Consider the following 19,680-nt stretch of genomic DNA (forward strand, 5'->3'; position numbering starts at 1 on the left):
TTTGGGAAGCCACCGCAAAGAACACACGAGACGAAGAAAGGACAGCACGAAGCGGTACTGACAGTATTTCAATACATCGAAATATTGACTTGCTTCGACTTCAGAGAACCGAGAGAAATGTACGAAACTTGACTTACACAGGTAAAAGGTAACAGAGGGGAATGCACCAACGTTTATTTTCGTCAACAGCCGTCATCGTCAACTCTTGGTCGTGGTGAGGACAACTCGTTTTCCTCGGACTCACGCTTCTCCGATGAGCGAAGCAAAAAGACAAGGGTACGTCACCGCCACAGGGATTTAGAATTCAGTCCCATGCGGTAACGCGCAGTTGACAGCTGGACATTCATACCGGCGCGCTGACGCTCAACCTTGGCGCTTACTAGTTTGTACGGGCACGTTGTGTAGCACACAGAGTCCGAGAGTGACAACGTCTGTTCCTGCATTTCGGACGCTACAACAGCCAATGTATATACGGTACCTGTACAAGGATGAAGTTGCGTGCATCGCAAAAAATAAAGGAAAAAGAAAGAAACAAAAGAGAAATTGTTAAAGAACTGTTGATGGACAATGATTATTATCGTTCTGGTGTCTGCTTTGACACTGCTGCCATCATTGCAATGCATGAGTTCAGAGCCAGATGAATTGCTCAAATTTGCCATCTATCTATCTATCTATCTATCTATCTATCTATCTATCTATCTATCTATCTATCTATCTATCTATCTATCTATCTATCTATCTATCTATCTATCTATCTATCTATCTATCTATCTATCTATCTATTCCATTGTTGTTTTTCTTCATTGTAGCTGTTCTTCCTCGACTGTAAATTTTTCATTCTGTTTTTGTAAGCTAGTACACACGAACATCCTAGGAGCTTCGTGCCCGCTTCGCGTGGATGGCGCTTTTTGATTTCGAGTTCGTTTCGAGCGGCACGAGAGCTCTGCACTCTTCGAACCTTTTTTTTTTTTTTCGAAATCGTTTGCCGGTCGCGACCTCATTTTTCCTTCGGAATTCGGGGTCGCGTTGACAGCGAACCAGGTTAAATCAACAGGAATCTCTTCCGCACCTCGAGCACCCGCAAGGGGGCTGACGCCGCGCGCAGGTGACCGTACCTGCATGAAGCAAGGAGAAAAAAAAGAACAAATAAGAACCGCCGTGGCACCGACACTGCATCGAATACAACGAGACTTTTTTGTTGAGAGCCGCGTATTTGCTGTGCGAACCACACTGAAAGGTACTACGTTTGTCGAGGCGACTGTGTACTATATGAACACAAAGGGGCGTTCGCGCTTTGTCTTGCGAGCCGCCGGGGCTACCGAATGCCATTTGCCTGCCAGGGATTTGCTTCTTGTTTGCATGTTGAGGCTGTTTCGAAGGACATCGGACAGTGTTTCGCGGAGCGGGTTAGATGTTTGCCAAGAGACACCTAAGACAAGGACAAAGCCCCGGGTGGTAGAGGGATGCGGTTCTCACCTCGGCATGGCGTTTGGCACGTTGCACACGTGGTAGAAAGGGCTGTCGACACTCGGTCAGCAGCGACTCCATGAAGGCTGCTCGATGCTATGGATTTGTCTCTCTAATCTTGCCTCTCCTTCGCTTACTCCTGGAGTTTAGTTAAAGCCGCTGCCAGATTACACGGATCTGCAGTCATTCACCCTGTGCAGAATTCTGAAGTACAGACACTAGGAAGCTGCAGCATCCTGATGTTTTTATACGCGATAGGGCTGGAGAGTTCGCTGAATGTTCGTTGAAGGCCTTGAATAGGTATTCTTTGTTGCGGTTTCATCGAAAACCCTGCATTTTCCAGACACATTAACTGCTGGGAGCAGGCCTAGGATGCACGGACTGAAAAGGGAAATGGGGAGAACTGCTGAAGCCTTCTGCTAATATTTCTTGTAATTGGCTCCGAAAAAATATATTTAATTCTCTGATCGATTCCGGAACATACTCACCCATCTCAACTTTTCAAATCGACTATGACGAAGTTAACATGCGGGCCAAAAGAAGAAGTGCTTGAAGAGTAGCAGCAGTCCTGCTTTTAGTGCCCATGGTCTGATCCTCCTTCTTGGATCATGACATGTCAAGAAAAGCAAGCGCCCGGAAGGTGTCGAGGCTGCATTAATTAAGTATCTGTGCGTTTGTGAGTAAGTTGATCGGTGCGAAGCCCCCAGACATCTTGTCGCATCACTTAGAGTTGTAGGTGCAGTCATGGATCGAGCACACGGCAAGATGTGGCACCACATGTAGGTGCCGTATTGATGAACTAGATGAGATTACTGATCATTCTACAGCATCAAGTGGACGCTAGAAAAAAAATTGAACTCTAAGAGCGCCTCTACACAGCTTTACAAAAGGCTAAAGGGGTTAGTAAGAAAAACAACTGCGTCAGGAGGAGACACGCTTTGTCTCGTTGCTTCAGTTCCTGTTGTGCCTTCACGCAGCTTCTTTTTTTCCTCATGTAAGTCATGTACCAGCGTAAGCCAGCCCAATATAATAAAATCCTAACTAAATTGGTGACATGCGCTCAGGTGTTGTCACTCTTTTTCTTCTGTAATACTATGCAATACCGTCTTCGACAATAGGTTCCTGATTTGAACCAGCGCAGGTGGTAGGTTAAAACACTGACGAACCAAACTGGTAGACTATGCTATTCGAATGACAAATTGGTGACTGTTAGCCTGTCCAATCAATATTGCCAATCATATCTATATACTTTAAAGATGCATGAACTCGTTTTTAATCTTCAGTTAAGTCGTTGCATTTCTCTGGTAAGGTCCCAGTATAGTAAGTACGCGAACACCCTACATGCCATCTGGCAAGAATCAGGTTGATCATTCAGAGTTGCTACAATGCGAACAACGCTTGTTCATAGAGTGGTCGTGTGGCCGGCTGCTGACTGCGCGATCGTCCACATCAGACGCCTAGCGGTACCTACTGGGCTTCAGATCTACAGGTCTACAGTTCTATAGCGTATGGATCGAGCATGCCACTTGACCAGCGTAGTCTTGTTGAGGCGTTGGGCCAGTGCTTTATTTCGCGAAAGATGGCGACCAAGTAAACAAATCGCCCACCCCTGTACACAAGTGTGATTCACATTGTACAATGTGAATCAATCAAGTTACAAGAAAGCTAGGTGAAAGAAAGGAGAGACGGCTGGAAGGAGAGAGGCACCGGTGTTCGTGTGCACCTCGGTCAGGCCCCGTACACTCTCAAGTTCCAGCAGTAGCACGTGGCAGTATTTCAGCCAGTTTATGAGTTCAACATTCCGCACCCGCCACCAAGCGAACGTGTTTAAAGACAGTGAATTTTATCAGCTGCGGCGTTTCCCTGGCATAACGGCTGCAAGGCTTCCATGGTTAGTGATCTGCCGCGTCTGACCGCGTGATGACGTGTTGCCTGAAAAAACCATGCGCTAGCTAGCGTGAAAAATCGTCGCTGAAACCGAGCACAGTCCGTTTGGAAACTACCCACGAAAGCGGATTAACCTTGCAGCCTCTGGGTGTGTGAACCGGTGAGTAAAAAGCAGTGCTTCACGTTTTCAACTTTAAATTTCTTTGCTTGTCAGGTGGATAAAACATATTCCTGTAGTTAACGCAGAATGTTGTGCTAGTTGGTGTTGGTGCATTTGCTGTGACATAGTTATTAGCGCTAACAAGTTATTAGCGTTATTAGTTATTAGCGCTAACAAGCGCTCTGTCCTGTCCCAACATTTTTTTCGTTTGTATTGTTAGCTCTAGTAACTATGTCACATCATATTCCTGTAGTTATTGCTTGAAGTGTTAAATAATACTCATATAGTTATTGGACTTCAAAGGCAATTCAAACGAGGCTCTTGTTATTTTGCCACGCTGCTAAAATTCTTGATATGGAGTACAGCATAAATAACAAATAGTTTTGGCTGTTTCTGCATAAATTATATTGCACGATAAATTCACTGCATATTAGTGGTAAATGTAATTCCGGTCATACAGTTAGATTAATTACACTTGTGACATATTAAGTTGACTGTGTTTATTCCTAGTATCTTGCAGAAACAAGTGTAATATAGTTGAGAGTTGACAAAGCACAGTCCTTACAAGCACACCATTGAAAGGAATCCACACGCAAGAGTGTCGTGTGTACGTGCTTTTTTGTCATGAAGCGCTCTGCGCGCTGTTCTTAGTCATACATGGATCACAAACTTCCCCACAGTTCCGCCATAGTACTTGATGTTTTTTTTTCTTTCGATTCCAGCCTTCAAGGCACTGCTCATGTTTGTTCACCCCTTTGGACTCTATTGTATCTGGACATACAAGTCAACAGTGAATGTGTCACAAGTGGAATTAACAGGGTGCCAACAAGTGCCAGGATCTTCACAGGGTATGTTTCTGAACACTTCAACTAGAACTGTGATTTGTTCATTTATTAGACTAACTTTTGTTTGACCATTTTGTGCTTGCATGTTTGTCATGGCTGCATCATTTCTCTGTTAAGGAAGATAGACAAAAGAGAGATTATTGGTCTGCAAGCTGCTCATGCCAAGCCATAAGAAGCTCAACAGTCACCATAATGATAACATTTTTTCTTGAACTATGTGCCTCGCCATTAAATGTTCGCTATTTTACCCGATAGAGGGGTGTGAGCTTTATCAGCAAAGCAACAGTCTAGAGTTTTGTATCATACCGAGCAGGAATGGTAAAATTTGACATGAAACCTTACTTCGCTTTAAGGCCGTTTTATGACTAACAGAGAAGTAACAAGTTGAGTGCCAACTTGCTTCTGTTCTTCATTAAAACTTCTTTCTGGGCGAGTTGGTGCATACTTGACATAAAACTGTTTACAGCGCAAACACATGCAACCACAAAGTAAGGGACAGGACACAAGCGCTGGGTGCCAACGTGCGCTTGTGTCCTGTCCCTTACTTTGTGGTTGCATGTGTTTGCGCTGTAAACAGTTTTATGTCAAGTTGCTTCTGTTCTACTCATTATAGCCATGACAACCAGAACAGAAACAATGTACCAAACTTCTTGCTAATGCACAAACTCTGTCATCTGCTCTTTGCAAATCAGCTTGATGGGCGTTACCACCAAGGATCACATGCTCCGTCACAACAATAGTTTGTTACACGAGAATGCAAAGAATTTTAAAACAGTCAAACGCGCTCAATGCAGTCTTGAGGAAGTGATACTTCACGATGACTGAAACTCTGGCGGTCGCTCTTATATGGTTCGGTAATGTGCAGTCAGCACGAAATCAATAACTAAGCTAGCCCTGCACCGAAAGATAAGAGCTAGCTAGAAAAGACAAGCCCACACAAGCGTCCTACTCCACACTTCTCAAACATGACAAATCACTAAAAAGTAATTTTCTTTCTCTTAAAACAGCAGATTGCAAACCTGAGCACAGTGTGTTCCCAATTTTTTTTTATATGCTGGGAGAATAGTAAGTTCGGCTTAACGTTGAGCCAATCAACAGTGGACGAGCAACAGAAGCCAGCAAGTGTGTTTGTCTTCGCCATGGCCCTGAAATATGTTTGCTTGCGGAAACGTTGACTCCAGGCTGAGGCTTCCCTTACTCACCTCTGTTACTCAATTGAAGTGTTCATCTCCTCGCAAACTCTTTGTTTTGGTTGAATACATAAACCGAGATTTTTTTCAACATGATACCTTAATTGAGTTTTCCAAGGACCTGTGCAAGCATTAATTGGGCTTGCTTAAATGTTTATTTCGTGGCCTTGTTTATTCACAGAATACTTGCAAAAGTCCTGTGCTGGGAGGTGAAGGGTTCTCTCCTTTGCCGATGGTTCAAGTAGTCCAGGTTGATCGCTACGTTTCATGACATGGCGCGCAATGGCAATGCGGCATTAGTTGTGGTGTCAGTAAAGCACAAAATGCATCCGCAGTCCTATAATGTAGCCGCGGAGTATCTGTAATGTCTTCAAACTTGCCTTGTGAACCTGCTGTCTCGATAACATTCCTTGCTTTCCTATGACGACTCGACTTGTGTCAAAGTTTTTACTGCCGCACCTGAACACTAAATGTGCACCACAAATATCAGGAGCTGGCAATATGAGCTTTAAAATTCAGCATAACCTTATTTCTTCTACACTACGTGCCTCTCGCCAATCTGTTGTGAAAAGAATGCGACGTTGCAGCTCGAGCTCATGTTGCTGACACTAGATCTTTGCCGAGCACTTATGTTTCTTTTTTTTAATGTAGCTGAAATCGCTGAAATATACTTATGCAGTTGAAACACGTCAAGCACCACTGTACACAACTACCGTACGAGGTTGGCCCAGCGTAAATATCGTTGGCTGAAGCACCGTTCTCCCTGCTTCAGTGGCACGCCGAGAACGATGAAAACACATCGCGTGATTTGAGCTTTCAACTTCATTAAATAGATGGAGATCTGTGTTTCTTTATGTTGTAAAGTCAGTGCCTGACAGCATTAAGTTAACCTGACCTGTACAAAAAGTTTGGGCATACACTGATTCATTCACCATTACAATAAGCAATGAGGGCATACTTGTTTTAAATGTCTTTTTTTTGCCAGTTGAGGCCTCTATGCCGCCTGGTGACATAACAAAGATATTTGTGGGTATGTTAGAGCGCCCTACACACGAATACGGCCCCAACCGCGTTGCCAGAGAGTTCAAAACTAGAGAGGGAGCAGCGTGACCCGTCCCCCCCAGCCGCTTTTGCAGTGGCCATGTTGCTCAGCATGTAATGACGATGCTATTACTTTTGATTTTGCCAGCACCATCTCTCGGTCACATGCTTTAGTTCATGACGCCACCGCTACTCTTCTTTCTGCTGCACGGTGGAAAGTACAGTTTCCCCTCTCCAAGTATTACATGAGTTCTCTACATCCGTTTCTGCATCCCGAGCTTCGCATGTCTATTGTCTGTATTCCTCCAGTTCGTCAAGCCTCCCGCGCTGTTCGTTTCCAATCCCAGTATGCCACCAACCGAGTAACGTCGGCACACTTCAGCGCATTGGAAAAAGTGTCGCGTGTTCTTGTTTGCGTGGCATACCTGTAAAAAGATCGACACAGGACACAAATCCGCTGTAAGAAACAACCTTTGATATCTCTTTTTTTTTCCTTCGTTTTAATTAAAGCTCCAGAAGACAACAAGTCAGCGTTCGACTAGCATTGGGCTCCCCTGTATTGCAGCGCGCCACCCGGACCTCGTTTCTTGTTCTCTCGTCATATCGCGCAACCCATAATGCAAACAATGCGCCCTCTACAGTCGGTTTACGTCGCATGATGCAGAAGACAAAAACACACAGTGCACACCCAAAGAGTATGTTCAAAGCACACGAGAGTGGTAAACTTTTTTTTTTGAATCCGCACACATGTCATTGGGAATGAAATGGCCACGACACAGTAGCAGCCCTCAGTTTCGTATAAATTTGTTAATTCACCTAAGAATGCAGCACATATTCCAGTCTTGTTAATCTCTTCACTTTGACAACACCTTTCATATGTAGTTCATTTCGACTTCTGTTTCCACATATGACGTCTAACATGGTGCATCAAATATTCTGCACTGTAACATTATACATCGTCTCGAATGCCGGGTCCTCAAATAAGGAAACACTTCGAAAGAGAAACTGACTCAGCATTGTGGTATCCTTATTGGCAAGCATTGTGGTATCCTTAGGGGCGCGTTGAGTGCCGTTCACTGGCAGGCTCCCAAATTTCATTTTGATTTCCAAACTCAGCTAGGATAACTCGGAAACTACGATTCACGTGGCTTGTTGCTTGCAGTTGCTTCCGAAACATACGCTCCTTAGTGAACGGTATCTTGCAATGTTGCAAGCCAAAAGGTTTTCACGCCGTTCATCAATTCTGTTGATTGATCACGAGGCCGCGGCGTTGATGAAGTGAAACTGCGGGGAATGCGATTCCCGTTGGTCCCATTCCAGCGGCATCGTTAAAGGTTATCGTGGTGTCCACGTCAGCGCGCTATCTTGTGCCCTATAACGATGGAAGGTCTTTCAGGTGAAGGCGCAGACCCACAGCATGACGACGGGAGCCGCGCAGGTAGAATTCGACTGCGTGAAGCAGGTTAACGCGTCTGTCCTCGTCTACGCTGAATAAGTGTTTCGCATTGGCCTCGCTGCGTATCGTCGTGCTCCTGATTATTATAGGAATGTACGTATCGCAAGAGCAATAACTGCCTTTGTGCAATACATGGAACACAGAAGTGACATGTCGAGACATAGCAACAAAATGTAACTTCCCCGATGCTTCGGGTAGTAGGATTTTGCTGCCTTCTAAAACTTCCCACTTCCCCTATTTCAGCTATGCCAACCCTCATGATTAGGGCATCTTTACTGCACGTAAAATACCGGCGACTACCACATTGAAAGCCATGGTCCCTGAATTCAACATTGTCCCTGTTGAAGTTAAACAAAAAGAAAGTCTTGCAGATATTCTCCAAGTTGTACAAATTGAACGTCTGTGGCCAGACAATGTGGCGCGATTCTTCGTGATATTAACCTCCAGTGGGTAAAAACATTATCCGGATCAATATCTATGGTATCGTAGTACTGTATAGCTCTATGCAGGCCCCGACGAGAAACTTCATGGTAGCTCCTACCCCGCTGGCAGTGTCTTCGCAAGCTTTGGTAGAGGCTCTCCTCATGGAATCTTTGCTTCTGGACGTGGACAGTTGAAAACACAACGGTTTTGCTCTTACCGCAGCCGCTGGCTTTCGCAACTTTCGCCCGTTTTCAGCAACGAAAGAATTTGAAAAGAACGCCGCACAACGCCGGCGTCCAAGGTACCCAACTCAGCGGCGCTTTGCAATCTTTCAACTGCCGCCCGGATCAAACTCCACCCTCTTTCGTACTAGTTCCCGGCTCAAGGTGGTTTAATGAAGGACTCATCTTTGAACTTTTTACTTGAGAATGCGCATCTCCGTATCTAGAGATGCGTTCCTTGTGTCTGTTCCGTGTGAGCTGAGCCACTGACACGTCAGCATCAACACCGTTTGCCACTTCGTACTGCGTAGCCTCAATGGACGTGTATGCGAAATTCTGCCGGCTAATACGTTTTCCTTGCACACAGCGCAAACGGTTGTTTACTGCTCTTTAGTGTGCAAATATATGCTCGTGATGGCCGCTTTTGGTGAAGGAAAACTACAACTATCGAACTCATATAATGGGTATGTACACGCCTGCGTGCGTTCGCACAGGAAAACTAGCCGACAGCACCTCGAAACTCATCTTTCTTTTTCAAAGTTTTCTAATATGGGATTCTGCATTATAGAAAGAGACTATAAATGCGAATTTACGTGTGAAGAAGCTCAGACACTACGAAATCCTTTTGAAATAGGACTTTGGACTATTGGTCCTTCAGCAGTGGTGTAGCCTTGAATGCCAACTTGGGAAGCCGAGCGTTTGTGTTAAAATCCGTAATTCGATATACCGGCTTCCTACTATACAAGCCACTGTAAAACAAAAAAAAAGAACGCCACGTGAATCATAGCTTACCGTGAATCAGTGTGAGGATACATTTTACACCTCCAACCCCCCACATTTGGACTTTAGATTTGGTACCGTTCTTTCACTCTCTTATGCAGCATATCGTAAATGGCCATTCGCTGCAGACGTCATAGTTACGACAACCATTGGCGGCGGTCTGCCAAGCTCTCTGTAAACTCTGAGACGCGTGGTCAACCAGGTATAACGCTGTCCATGAACAGCGTGTGCCCATAATCAAACCTCTGTGTATCCATAGTTCGCAACGTGTTAAAGTGGAGCCAACAAGTGAAATGCAATATACGAGACGCTATCGGTACACGCGCGTCAATTATACACATGAGACATAAGCAGCACGCTTCATTAATTAGTACACACAGCGTTTTTTTTTTCTTTTCACAGCAAGCGCCGGAGATAGCATACAGTCATCCTATAGGTAACGGCGCCTCGCGAGTACACATTTATTTTCACAGCACACAGTTCGGCGAAACAAAGGATTCACAGCTTTCTCGCAAAGCACCCAAAGGAATACACGCAAAGTACGACACAGCTTAGCCGGTCCCAGCCGGTTACGGTGTCGACAGCCGTCACTTCAATATATCAGAAAGCAATGACAAGTCAGTTGAGTCCTGAACAGCCCAGCTTGGTTCCACAAAGCGTCCCTGGTAGTCGTGGTGACGTCGTTGGACAAAGTAAAGAAAAGAAGATAACAAGCAGCGTTGTCACGACAACTTAAACGTTACGACATTTGCGGCGACAGCGGATCTAAGCTACTTGGTCCACGCGTTCGACGCAGAGAAGTCAAGGCAGCGAAGTCCGCCGCAGGGGCTTCGCTCGGAGCGAAGCGTCTGAACCCTCGACTCAATGCTTATAGATGCGCTTCGGCTTTAACGGCTGGCGTTAAGGCATTGGTCGTGTTCAGCGAGTGGAATGGGCCTGAGGATGAGTGGTCGTGGGACTCTATTTCATGACGCGCGTTTTGCGCCAGCGCATCGCAGTGCGCAGGCTCGGTATTTTGGAGACGAAACGAGAGAGTTCGACGAAGCGAGGAAGGCGAAGCGACTCGCTAAGAAATTGGAACGTATCGGTCAAGTCACGTGAGCATTGGGGAGCCCCCGAAGGTATAGAAACACTATACGTTCGCTAACGCTTTACTGCAGCAATGCAACTCTCGTATTTCTGTTGAAAAGTTTACTGCTATACATTTTAAGTCTTGAAGTTCACCCAACAAGAAAATCAAACGAAAATGTCAAGCTTTTTTGCAGAATATCTAGTTATATGAACAACAAGGAAGTATTGGGTTCGCGTTTTTTTTTTCTTGGTCGCACTTGAGTACGGTAAACATTTAGTATACAAGCGTCGTTAGCAGTTAATCTACATGCTCGAAGCTACACTATCGCACCACAACTGTAAACGCGTCTACATTAAGTACGTGGGCATCTTAAACGACACTACGGACTCGTAAGATGCCACGAGCAACACCAACATGTGGCGACTCATGCTTGGAAAGTTGGCGTGAGTCGAGAAACGCGAAAAAAAGGACAAGTTGAAAAAATATTCAAAAATATAAACCTCATTTCGTTTCTGCGCTGTCGAAGTCATCAGTGCTGTGGCGAAACATAAAACGTCTCAAGGTGTGTAGCGCACGTGGCATGCTGTGGTCTGACTGAACAACGATCGACCGAACAACCTTTTATGTCTTAACGCGGCACCTTAGCGTTCAGTTATGTTATTAAAGCTTTGTTCTGTTGTAGTTGCCTTAGCATAACTGAGGGCGCCGGACGTGCTGGTTTTAAAGACGTCCGGCTATTTTAATAGATGCCTCAACGACAGAATTTCTTCGCTTTCGCTAATAACGCAATTTGTTACATTTTTCGTGTCTCAGAGATCCACGCGTCACACGAATGCTTTGGGCTTTCTGCTATACGCTATGACATACAGTATTGACATTCATTGCGCTTTTCTGAGTGATTTTCATTCTTCTTTTTTTTGTTACGCGAGGACTTCCCGTGGCAGATTCCATTTGCATTGAGGCCCAGGTACAGACGTCGGATTAAAATACCTACCAGCAGGCCTCCAGCGCAGTCCTTTGGGCTCGTCTAGTTCGCCACAGCTATGGTGACATTCTTATGGGTCCTTAGGCGCAGTTATCAAGCCAACCACGGGACAACGATGACGGAGGTCCAGAGAGCTGTCACCACGACGTCATAACAAAAAAAACGTGTGCAGATCAGACGAGCGTGGCGTCACCGAGTACGTTATGTGTCTTGAGCAAACACTGCGCCTCCTGTAATGGCATGGCGTAATACCTACCAAAAGTGTGAGGAAGTGATGCTTCATTGTGCATTCTCTCTGTGGCATCGAGATAGTTCTTACGTGAATTCTCACGAAGTAGACCTCAAGAAAGAATCCACTACCAATCAACACTCATATGTTTATGTATCAGCACATACTCTTATCAGCCTGCCTGATTTTGGTAACTCCTACACTTTCAGAAAAAATTGCTCAATTATGCCGTTGGCTCGTCTGTTCCAACAGCACTTGCGCAGCGAGTCAGAGAACATGATGCGCATAGACATGCCGCCTGTCCACGTGACCCTGTCGAATCACGCCGTTGGAAAGACGAGCCACGATAAGCTAACGCGGGCACAGCTACACTCTAAATATAACGGGAGTATCGGCCACTCGTGCTCTCGGGTGTAACGCGCTTGCGCCGTATTTAACTCCATTTTCGCGAGTTCTCATACTCTCCGATAGATAACGTTAACTCCGCGCGCACAGGGTAAGCGGCGTCCCTTCAACTTCCTTCGAACATTCGGGACGCTGAGCAAGCAGAGTGAAGTTACTTCACTGTGGCGTATACGGGTCTGCAAAAGAGAGTTAACACGAACAATTACTCCGACAAGAAGAGCTTCGTGTTTCTTTCGGGGCGCATTTGGCCAGCCTCCTCGACCGCCTATAGGACAGTTCACTGGACCCCGCGCCCATCGTCGCCGCGCCTCAACTAGGTGTCGACACTTCGGTGCACTTTGAAACTCAAGCTAGGGCCCCTAAACAGTGCCGCGGCGGGCAGTGCTAGTGCACGGGGGTCGCCGTCACGGTCGGCTTGATTCTGAGCCAGGGAAACTTGGCACCCTTCGGCACGGACTTGGTCCGGCGGATGTCGCTCTCCGAGGCGGCCCTCTTGGGGCGGCTCGAGGAGGACGACGACTTGGACTTGTGGCCGCTCTTGGACGCGCTGCGGGACGCGCTCTTGTCCTTGTTGAGGACGGACTGGCTGCGCGACACCCGCAGCGAGTCCTCGGACGGCGTCGAGTGGTGGCTCACGCCCGGGATGTACAGCACCACCGTGTCCCGCTGGTAGGCCGGCTCGCTCGTCACCGAGCCGGCCACGGAGCCCTGGACCGAGCCGGGTCCCGACGAGACGGCGCCCGCGGACCGGCCCGGGCTGCTCGCGTGGATCCGCGGGGAGCGCGGCGAGGACGACTTGGAGACCCGGCCGTTGGACGAAGACGCCGCGGCTCTCGCCTGCCTTGCCTGCGAAGAAGCGTGCCGAACACGTTCGTCACTGTGGGCGCGCTCCAGTTCTGGCCGGCATCGGGGACAGTACACAGCAAAACAGACAGCTTCGAGCCCAAATAACAGGACGCACACTGGAACCGTCTGGAAGACGATGATCATCGTGTTTATCGGCATCACCTTCGAGAGGAAGATGATGTTTATCGGCATCCCCTTCGAAACGGGGTGGGGACAAATAGTCCACTAGCTTGCTTCATTTATTCAGGTTTTAGTACGTATATCACTATCTACCACCTGCCTACCTGATCTCGGTCTTAGCTTTCGCATTTAAAGTCTGTATTACTATACTGTACCGCTACTTATACAGTTGCAATTACTCCGGTTCTATCAATCTCTCCTGGTTTTCTTCCACCAATACTCTAGACTGCTGACTAAGTAACCCTTCCATCCACTTTGATGGAAGCCGTCCCGGCGACGTGAGGCCCGCCAGGTGACAATAGAGAGCTGAGAAAAACACATATTATAAGCGCATTTTAATTCTTCATTTGAACCTATCAAAAGCACAACATAGCTCACGTGAAACACATAAGAAAGCGTGACTACGTTTTCTTGTCGACGGACGACCTTCTCGTCGAGTTTACAAGCTTCCTGCTAAGCCGCCATCTTGTTTGGACAGCAAAGTAGCTTGCATAGTTTGTTGACCTCGATGCTGTCGTTGTGACACTGTCTTCTTTGTACGCTTCCTCATTGGAACGAGGCTTAATATTTTCGCTGTCCGCTTAGCCGTCTAGTTAGCCGTCTACGCCGATTCACTAGAACAGAGAATATGTGCAATATCTTCGCAAAATTACAGTGTCTCGAAATATAACAAGTTCAGCAGGAGACTGCTATGGGTGATTACTGCGACGGGTCGCTACAACATACCTCGACGGGTATCCCGATATATACTCAATGTCTCTCGATTTCATTGATAAACTTAGCCAGAACTTAGCACCGCTGACTCTCCCAGTGTGGGACAGCGTGCTTTATTTGTGATGAGCGTGACGTGTTGACAGCTGCGCGCGTCATGGGCAACTTTGGACGCCATTAATCAAAGTGGTGCTTTGATACCTTGTACTTCTTAAAATTGCAATTATGTGAAACGCTGTGACACACTCGCGTACACTGAACCCATCATGGGTTTTCGCTTAGATGCCTCCAAAGTCGATGAAATCAGCCTCTAATGCTTAATGTCTTTCCCCTGGAGGGTATTCCTAAAATAACTAAATAAAATTAAGAGCTACATGGTGATTGGATAGAACCTCTAGCTTCTAACACAGCAGCCCAATGCACCATTAACTGCAATCGCTTTTTCTTTCTTTTTTTTCTGGGGAGCCGGAGGAAACTAGACACGCGTGACGTTTCGACGGCACCGCCACCACGGGAGAGCGGAAGGAAATGAAACTATAGATACGCAAACGGCTTGGAACGCCGACAAAGAGAGGGCGGTGCGAACGTAAACATGGCTAGCGCGGGTCGGCCTCTTGGACTAAGACCCGATCGTACACCATCTGTTGTTACCCTTATGCATGGGACCTTTTTGGGTCCCAGATGCGACAAGGGTAGTTCAAGGGCGCGTTACAGGTCCCGGAGCCCACTGCCCGGAGCCCACAGGGGTATGTGCCATTGCGCTTGGACCCTTTCTCCACTATCCTAGGATCGGCCCACCGTTTAGTTTTGCTCGCTGCTGCTGCGTCTCAAGGCATTCCGGCCGACGGCTAGGGGCGAAGGGGGAAAAGCATTTCTCTTCTGACGTTCATTGACTGGTGTTTTTAATAAAGTTCTTCCTCCTCCTCCTCGCGCACACGAAAAATTCACGTAAGCCTAACCATAAACAGCTTCGCTCAAAAAAATGGCTGTGGCTTAGCTAAGGTTAAGCCCAGGATGCGAAGCATACTAGCCTTTATTTTAGTTGTTGAACCACTGTTTAGCCTGGTGAACTGCTGTTGCATGGCTATATTTGGTTCGGCTAGACGAAGAAACAACTCATGCAGGCGAGCGCGCGAGCTGAGACCCGGCTATGCAGCTACGCGGCCGCAAGCGAGCGCACGAGTTGAGCCTCCGCTTTTGCAGCTGTTATGACGTCATATGGTAGCTACGCGGCCGCGCGCGCGCGGCGCAGCAAGACAGAGCGTGGTTGTGCGGCTAGTATGCTTCGCATAAAAATGCGAAAGCATTATTGTCCAATTGGACGCCGCCGAGCGGTCCTTCGAGTTATGAACACCTCGCGGGCGAGCGAGCGCTTTGAGACGCTTGGCGCGTTTTCATTTGACCTTACCGAGGCACAGTTAGAACGCAGGCGAGAGTTTGCGTGGACAAGGAGCGCACGGTTGACACGGGCATCGCACTGGCTTCCATGAGCGAATGATCGAGCTCATCACGACGCTCGGCTTGGCAGACAACTAGAACTAAGCGGGCGAACCCGGACCGGGGTTCTTGAATAAAGTTCATTCTCTCTCTCTCTCTCTCTCTCTCTCTCTCTCTCTCTCCGTGAGCGACGAGAGCTAGGCTGGCACGGCATCGTGGCGATACCCTCACGGATCACCTGGCGTGCAACTGGCCGGCCAGCAGATGTTCCCTCTCACCCGCTCTGCCCCATCGAGGCGCGCTTGTGACGTGGCGTCGCAGCCAGTGGCAGTTTAGGCGCTGCTACAGACGCGGGACGCCGGCTTCTTCGTTCAGTGAGCCATTTGACACTTTTGCATTAAAGAAAAGTTATCTGTGGGTCCAGCAGCACTCGCTAGGTCAAGGGGACAATGTAATTTGGAGAGGCTTAACTTAACCCCTGTTGACGACAATCAAGAGAGGAGGTGAATGTGCTTTAATAACTACGTTTCAACAGCGATAACACAACGGGGTGTGCTAAGTGCACTTCGAGAAAAAAAAAGGCTGAAGAAAACTGGGCCAGAATATCGAACCAGAATTATTCTTGGCGTAGTCTTTTTCGGGACGCTTCGACGAAAACAAAGTAACACGAACCAGAAACTTTTCTCGTGAGACGTTTGAGCTTGTTACTTCACCGAACTAAACAATAAGCAGGCAGGCCAGAGTGGCGCGTCTGGCAACGCACGTTCTTATTGGTTCCCCGTCCGCGGGTCTACACCGAAAAATATTTTCCGCGCAAAGCTGGCTGGTCGCAAGCCCAATGCACCGTATGAGGCAGGCTTAAACGGCTTAATTAGCTCGTCTCTGCACGCCTTAACCTTAATTAGTTCGTCTCTGCACGTAACAACCAAACGCGCACTTGCCTGATAGGCTGCGGCCAGGCCACCTCGGACCGATGTCTGGTCCGAGCTGACAGACCGCGGTCCGCGCGACGGAGACCGTCGGTGACCCCTGGGAAGGCTGCCGTTGTCGAGCAAGGTGGGCGACGCGTCTCGAGAGCTCGACTTCGTCGTCGTCGTCGTCGTCGTCTTCTTCTTGGACGACCGGTCTCCTCCTCCCAGCGAAGCGGTGTACGTGAACACGTAGCCACTGCTGGGCACCGTCACGTCCGCGTCGGCCATGCCGCGACGGTAGTCCTTGTCGATGTCGCGCACCCAGACCCCGGACGTCGACGTGGTGGGCGACCCCGTGCGAGACCTCTCGTTGTCCGAGACCCTGGCCGGCACGTTCTCGTAACTGAGCTCGCGCTTCTTGGAGTCGTAGGCCTTGAGCACGCTGCCGGGCCTGCTGCCGTCGCGGTGGCCGCCCAGTATCCCCGGCTCGCTGTTGACGCTGGAGGTGTCCGAGTCCCGGCGCCTGGCGCTGTCGTCGTGCTCCCACCGGCCCAGGTTGAAGCCGAAGCTGCGGCTGGACGACTTCACCCGTCGGATGCTTCCGTACTCCGGCTCCGGGGTCGTGGAAACGTCGCCGCCTCGCCTCGGCGTCGGTGACGAGGACGAGGCTCTGCTTCGGTCGTAGTACTCGTAGTCGCGCTCGACGTAGCGGGGGCTGGAAGTGATCGGGTAGTCCACGACCACTTCGGGATGGTGCACGTGTATTTCGGGAGTCTTGAACGTGGTGGTCTTCTTGCTCTTGTCCACCTGGCTGTACAGGTGCGAGACGTCGCCACTGGTCGCGAAGAACTCTTCCAAGTCGAAGGGCTTGACCTGCGGGAGAGCGAACGTAGATTTCTGTACATCGCTTTTCGATTATTCGATTGAAAGCGGCTTGCAGGTAATTTTTTTAACCGATACTTTCGCTTTCATCTTTTCGTTTTCTGACTGAAGGGTGGTGGTAAAGGGATGTAGGAAGCGAGCATAGAGGTGGACAGATGAAGGGGCCGCAGGAGTTAAACTGATCGACAGTTGCTCTGATAGCGATAATGTAGAGCGTGGAATGTATTTGCAATGGCGTGATAATGTTTTACCCCACGAGTACGTTTCGTAATGTTTGTAATGAATACAAGTGCCGCGACACGGCTTCCGACGTAAAATACATCGGACAACACCAGAGCTTGCTTCGTATTAGTGGTCAATGAGTTGACGCATCCTGTCGTTAGCACAAACGTGTTCAATTTAAGGCGGGTGCAGCACGAGAAAAAGCAAAAAAAAAGAAAACAAATGACGGAGAGTTAACTTCAGTTCACGCAATTTTATACGTGCATTTTATGGCATGGCTACAATCGTGACGGCCCTTCCTAAAAATCACCCCGTTTGGCCATTGCATACGTGTTTAAGGACACGGGTTTACGCGAGTCAGCAGTCCCCAAACCGACCAAGTGACTCCTGCTCCTGTGTTCGCGTATAACTCCTACCTGTGTCGCCTTGTCCACCATGACGGGCAGCTCTTCCTCTTCTTCGACCGGTTCGTTCTCCTTGTTCTCGTTGTTGTTGACCTCTTCGAAGTCCTCCTCTCTGACCAGGGTGCCGGTGCCCGCGCTTCGAACCTCCTTCTTCGAGGCCGACGACTTCTTGCGGGTCAGCGGAGCCAAGATGACCTTGACGCCGTCGACCAGCCGGTTGCTGCGCTTGGGCGCCGGACTCCTCTGGAGCTCGATCGGGGTTCCGGGCCTGGTGTACTCCTCGACCGAGTAACTCCGCACCACGGAAGGTGGCGGCGGCACCGGCGGAGGGGGAGGCGACGACTCCCTCGAGCTGCTCGCCGGCGGGTCGTGCCGCAGCGTCGCCTCGCGGTCGAACTTCTGCACGATCCGCCGGACGTGGTTGCGCTTGACCACGGGCGAGTCGGGTCTTCGTCGCGGGGACCGCGACGCCGACGCCGACGACGCGCTCCTGGCCACGGACGACGCCCCCCGCACGTGGTGGTGGTGGTGGTGCCCGGAGGAGTCCGAGACCGTGGTCTCCAGCGGTAAGGGAGGCTCTTCGGGGATGCGGCCGCCTCCGGCGCTCTTGTCGTGGTGGTGCCGGTTCTTGTAGACCTTGAACCAGAACTTCTTCTCGGGCGAAGGGGGCGCCTGTGCAGAGAGGTAAAGCTGCCTCTTACAGACCGTTACACTGGAAGCATTGCGCGGGAAAGACAATCGACGAAGACTAGACAGCACAAGCGCTTATGATTGTATTACCAACCATCCCAAGCCATGACTCTTCTAGTAGAGACCGCACTGGTAACGTGGGAGAATGCAGGTTGTCAGCCGGCATACCTATCGGTGCAATGGCGATCATATAAGTGGAAAATAATCACGTACGTTGATATAAATGTATAATGGTTAAGAACGTTCATGCATTTAATGTACAGCGGAGCTACATATCTGGTCTTGTGCGTGTAACTGATTGTGAGTCCCGAGGTTTCAGTGCACTTATAGCCTTCCTAGAATACAGAGTACACGTATCGCGTGACGAAGGCTCACTGTGCGTACGTAGTCCGTTTTTTTTTGCTTTTCTTTATTGGCATCATCAACGGAACCAAAAGAAATTGTGAGTTACTAGCGAAAGAGGTTCATCTGGCTCCCGGGCGTAACGAGCAAGGAGAGAGAAACCTGGCTCACCTGAGCAGAGTCCGGCACATCGCCGTTTCCTGCGTGGGACACGGAGTTCGAGCTGCCCTCATGCCGCCGGGGAAACTTCTTGACCCGGACGGCTCGGCTGAAGCTGACCTTCTTGCCGGCCGAGCCGCGGGACTCGGCGCTGCGTCCCGAGGCGTCCGAGTTGTCCGACCGGGTCGAGTCGGCCCGGTGGACGGCAGCGCTGGGCATGACGCCGCCGCCGCCGCTGGGCCGCGGGCCGCCCTGTCGGCTCGGGCTGCGCTGGCGATCCACGGTCCTGCGAGGGCAGAGAGAGGAGGAGGGAGAGAGAGAGGGATAATGTAATTGAAAGAAGACGGAGAGGTCGGTCTGAGCTGAGGCGCTCTAGCCTGCTATACTCTGCACAGGGGGAGGGGGAACGCAAAGGTCTGATGAGGGATGGTGATGACACAGAAAGAGGGATGCGCAACGGTGAAAGCAAGTTCAACACTCTGACGATAAACATTCACAAATCTCATTCGTGAGATTTGTGAATGAGAGGAGAGGGACGATCCACGGTCCTGCGAGGGCAGAGAGAGGAGGAGGGAGAGAGAGATAATTTAGTTGAAAGAAGGCAGAGAGGTCGGCCTGAGCTAAGGCGCTCTAGCCTGCTATACTCTGCAGAGGGGGAGGGGGAACTTAAAGGTGTGATGAGGGATGGTGATGACACAGAAAAAGGGATGCGCAACGGTGAAAGCAAGTTCAACA

The 19,680-nt window shown here is 49.1% G+C and overlaps 1 protein-coding gene across 1 annotated transcript in view; it reads right to left on the minus strand.

The window, feature by feature from the left end:
* Positions 1-7,043: 7,043 nt before the first annotated feature.
* LOC139061063 (serine/arginine-rich splicing factor 4-like) overlaps positions 7,044-19,680 on the minus strand; it is a 174,898-nt gene continuing 162,261 nt past the window's right edge. Inside the window, exons 4-7 of the mRNA XM_070540511.1 lie at positions 18,958-19,231; positions 17,767-18,426; positions 16,277-17,119; positions 7,044-13,007 (exon numbers count right to left, since the gene is read on the minus strand). Of these exons, the coding sequence (XP_070396612.1) occupies positions 12,546-13,007; positions 16,277-17,119; positions 17,767-18,426; positions 18,958-19,164 (2,172 nt within the window). The 5' untranslated portion in view covers positions 19,165-19,231 and the 3' untranslated portion in view covers positions 7,044-12,545. The remainder of the gene's footprint in view (positions 13,008-16,276; positions 17,120-17,766; positions 18,427-18,957; positions 19,232-19,680) is intronic.

The sequence above is a fragment of the Dermacentor albipictus genome, chromosome 6 (genome assembly GCF_038994185.2).
Source record: "Dermacentor albipictus isolate Rhodes 1998 colony chromosome 6, USDA_Dalb.pri_finalv2, whole genome shotgun sequence".
Classification (NCBI taxonomy): Eukaryota; Metazoa; Arthropoda; class Arachnida; order Ixodida; family Ixodidae; genus Dermacentor; species Dermacentor albipictus.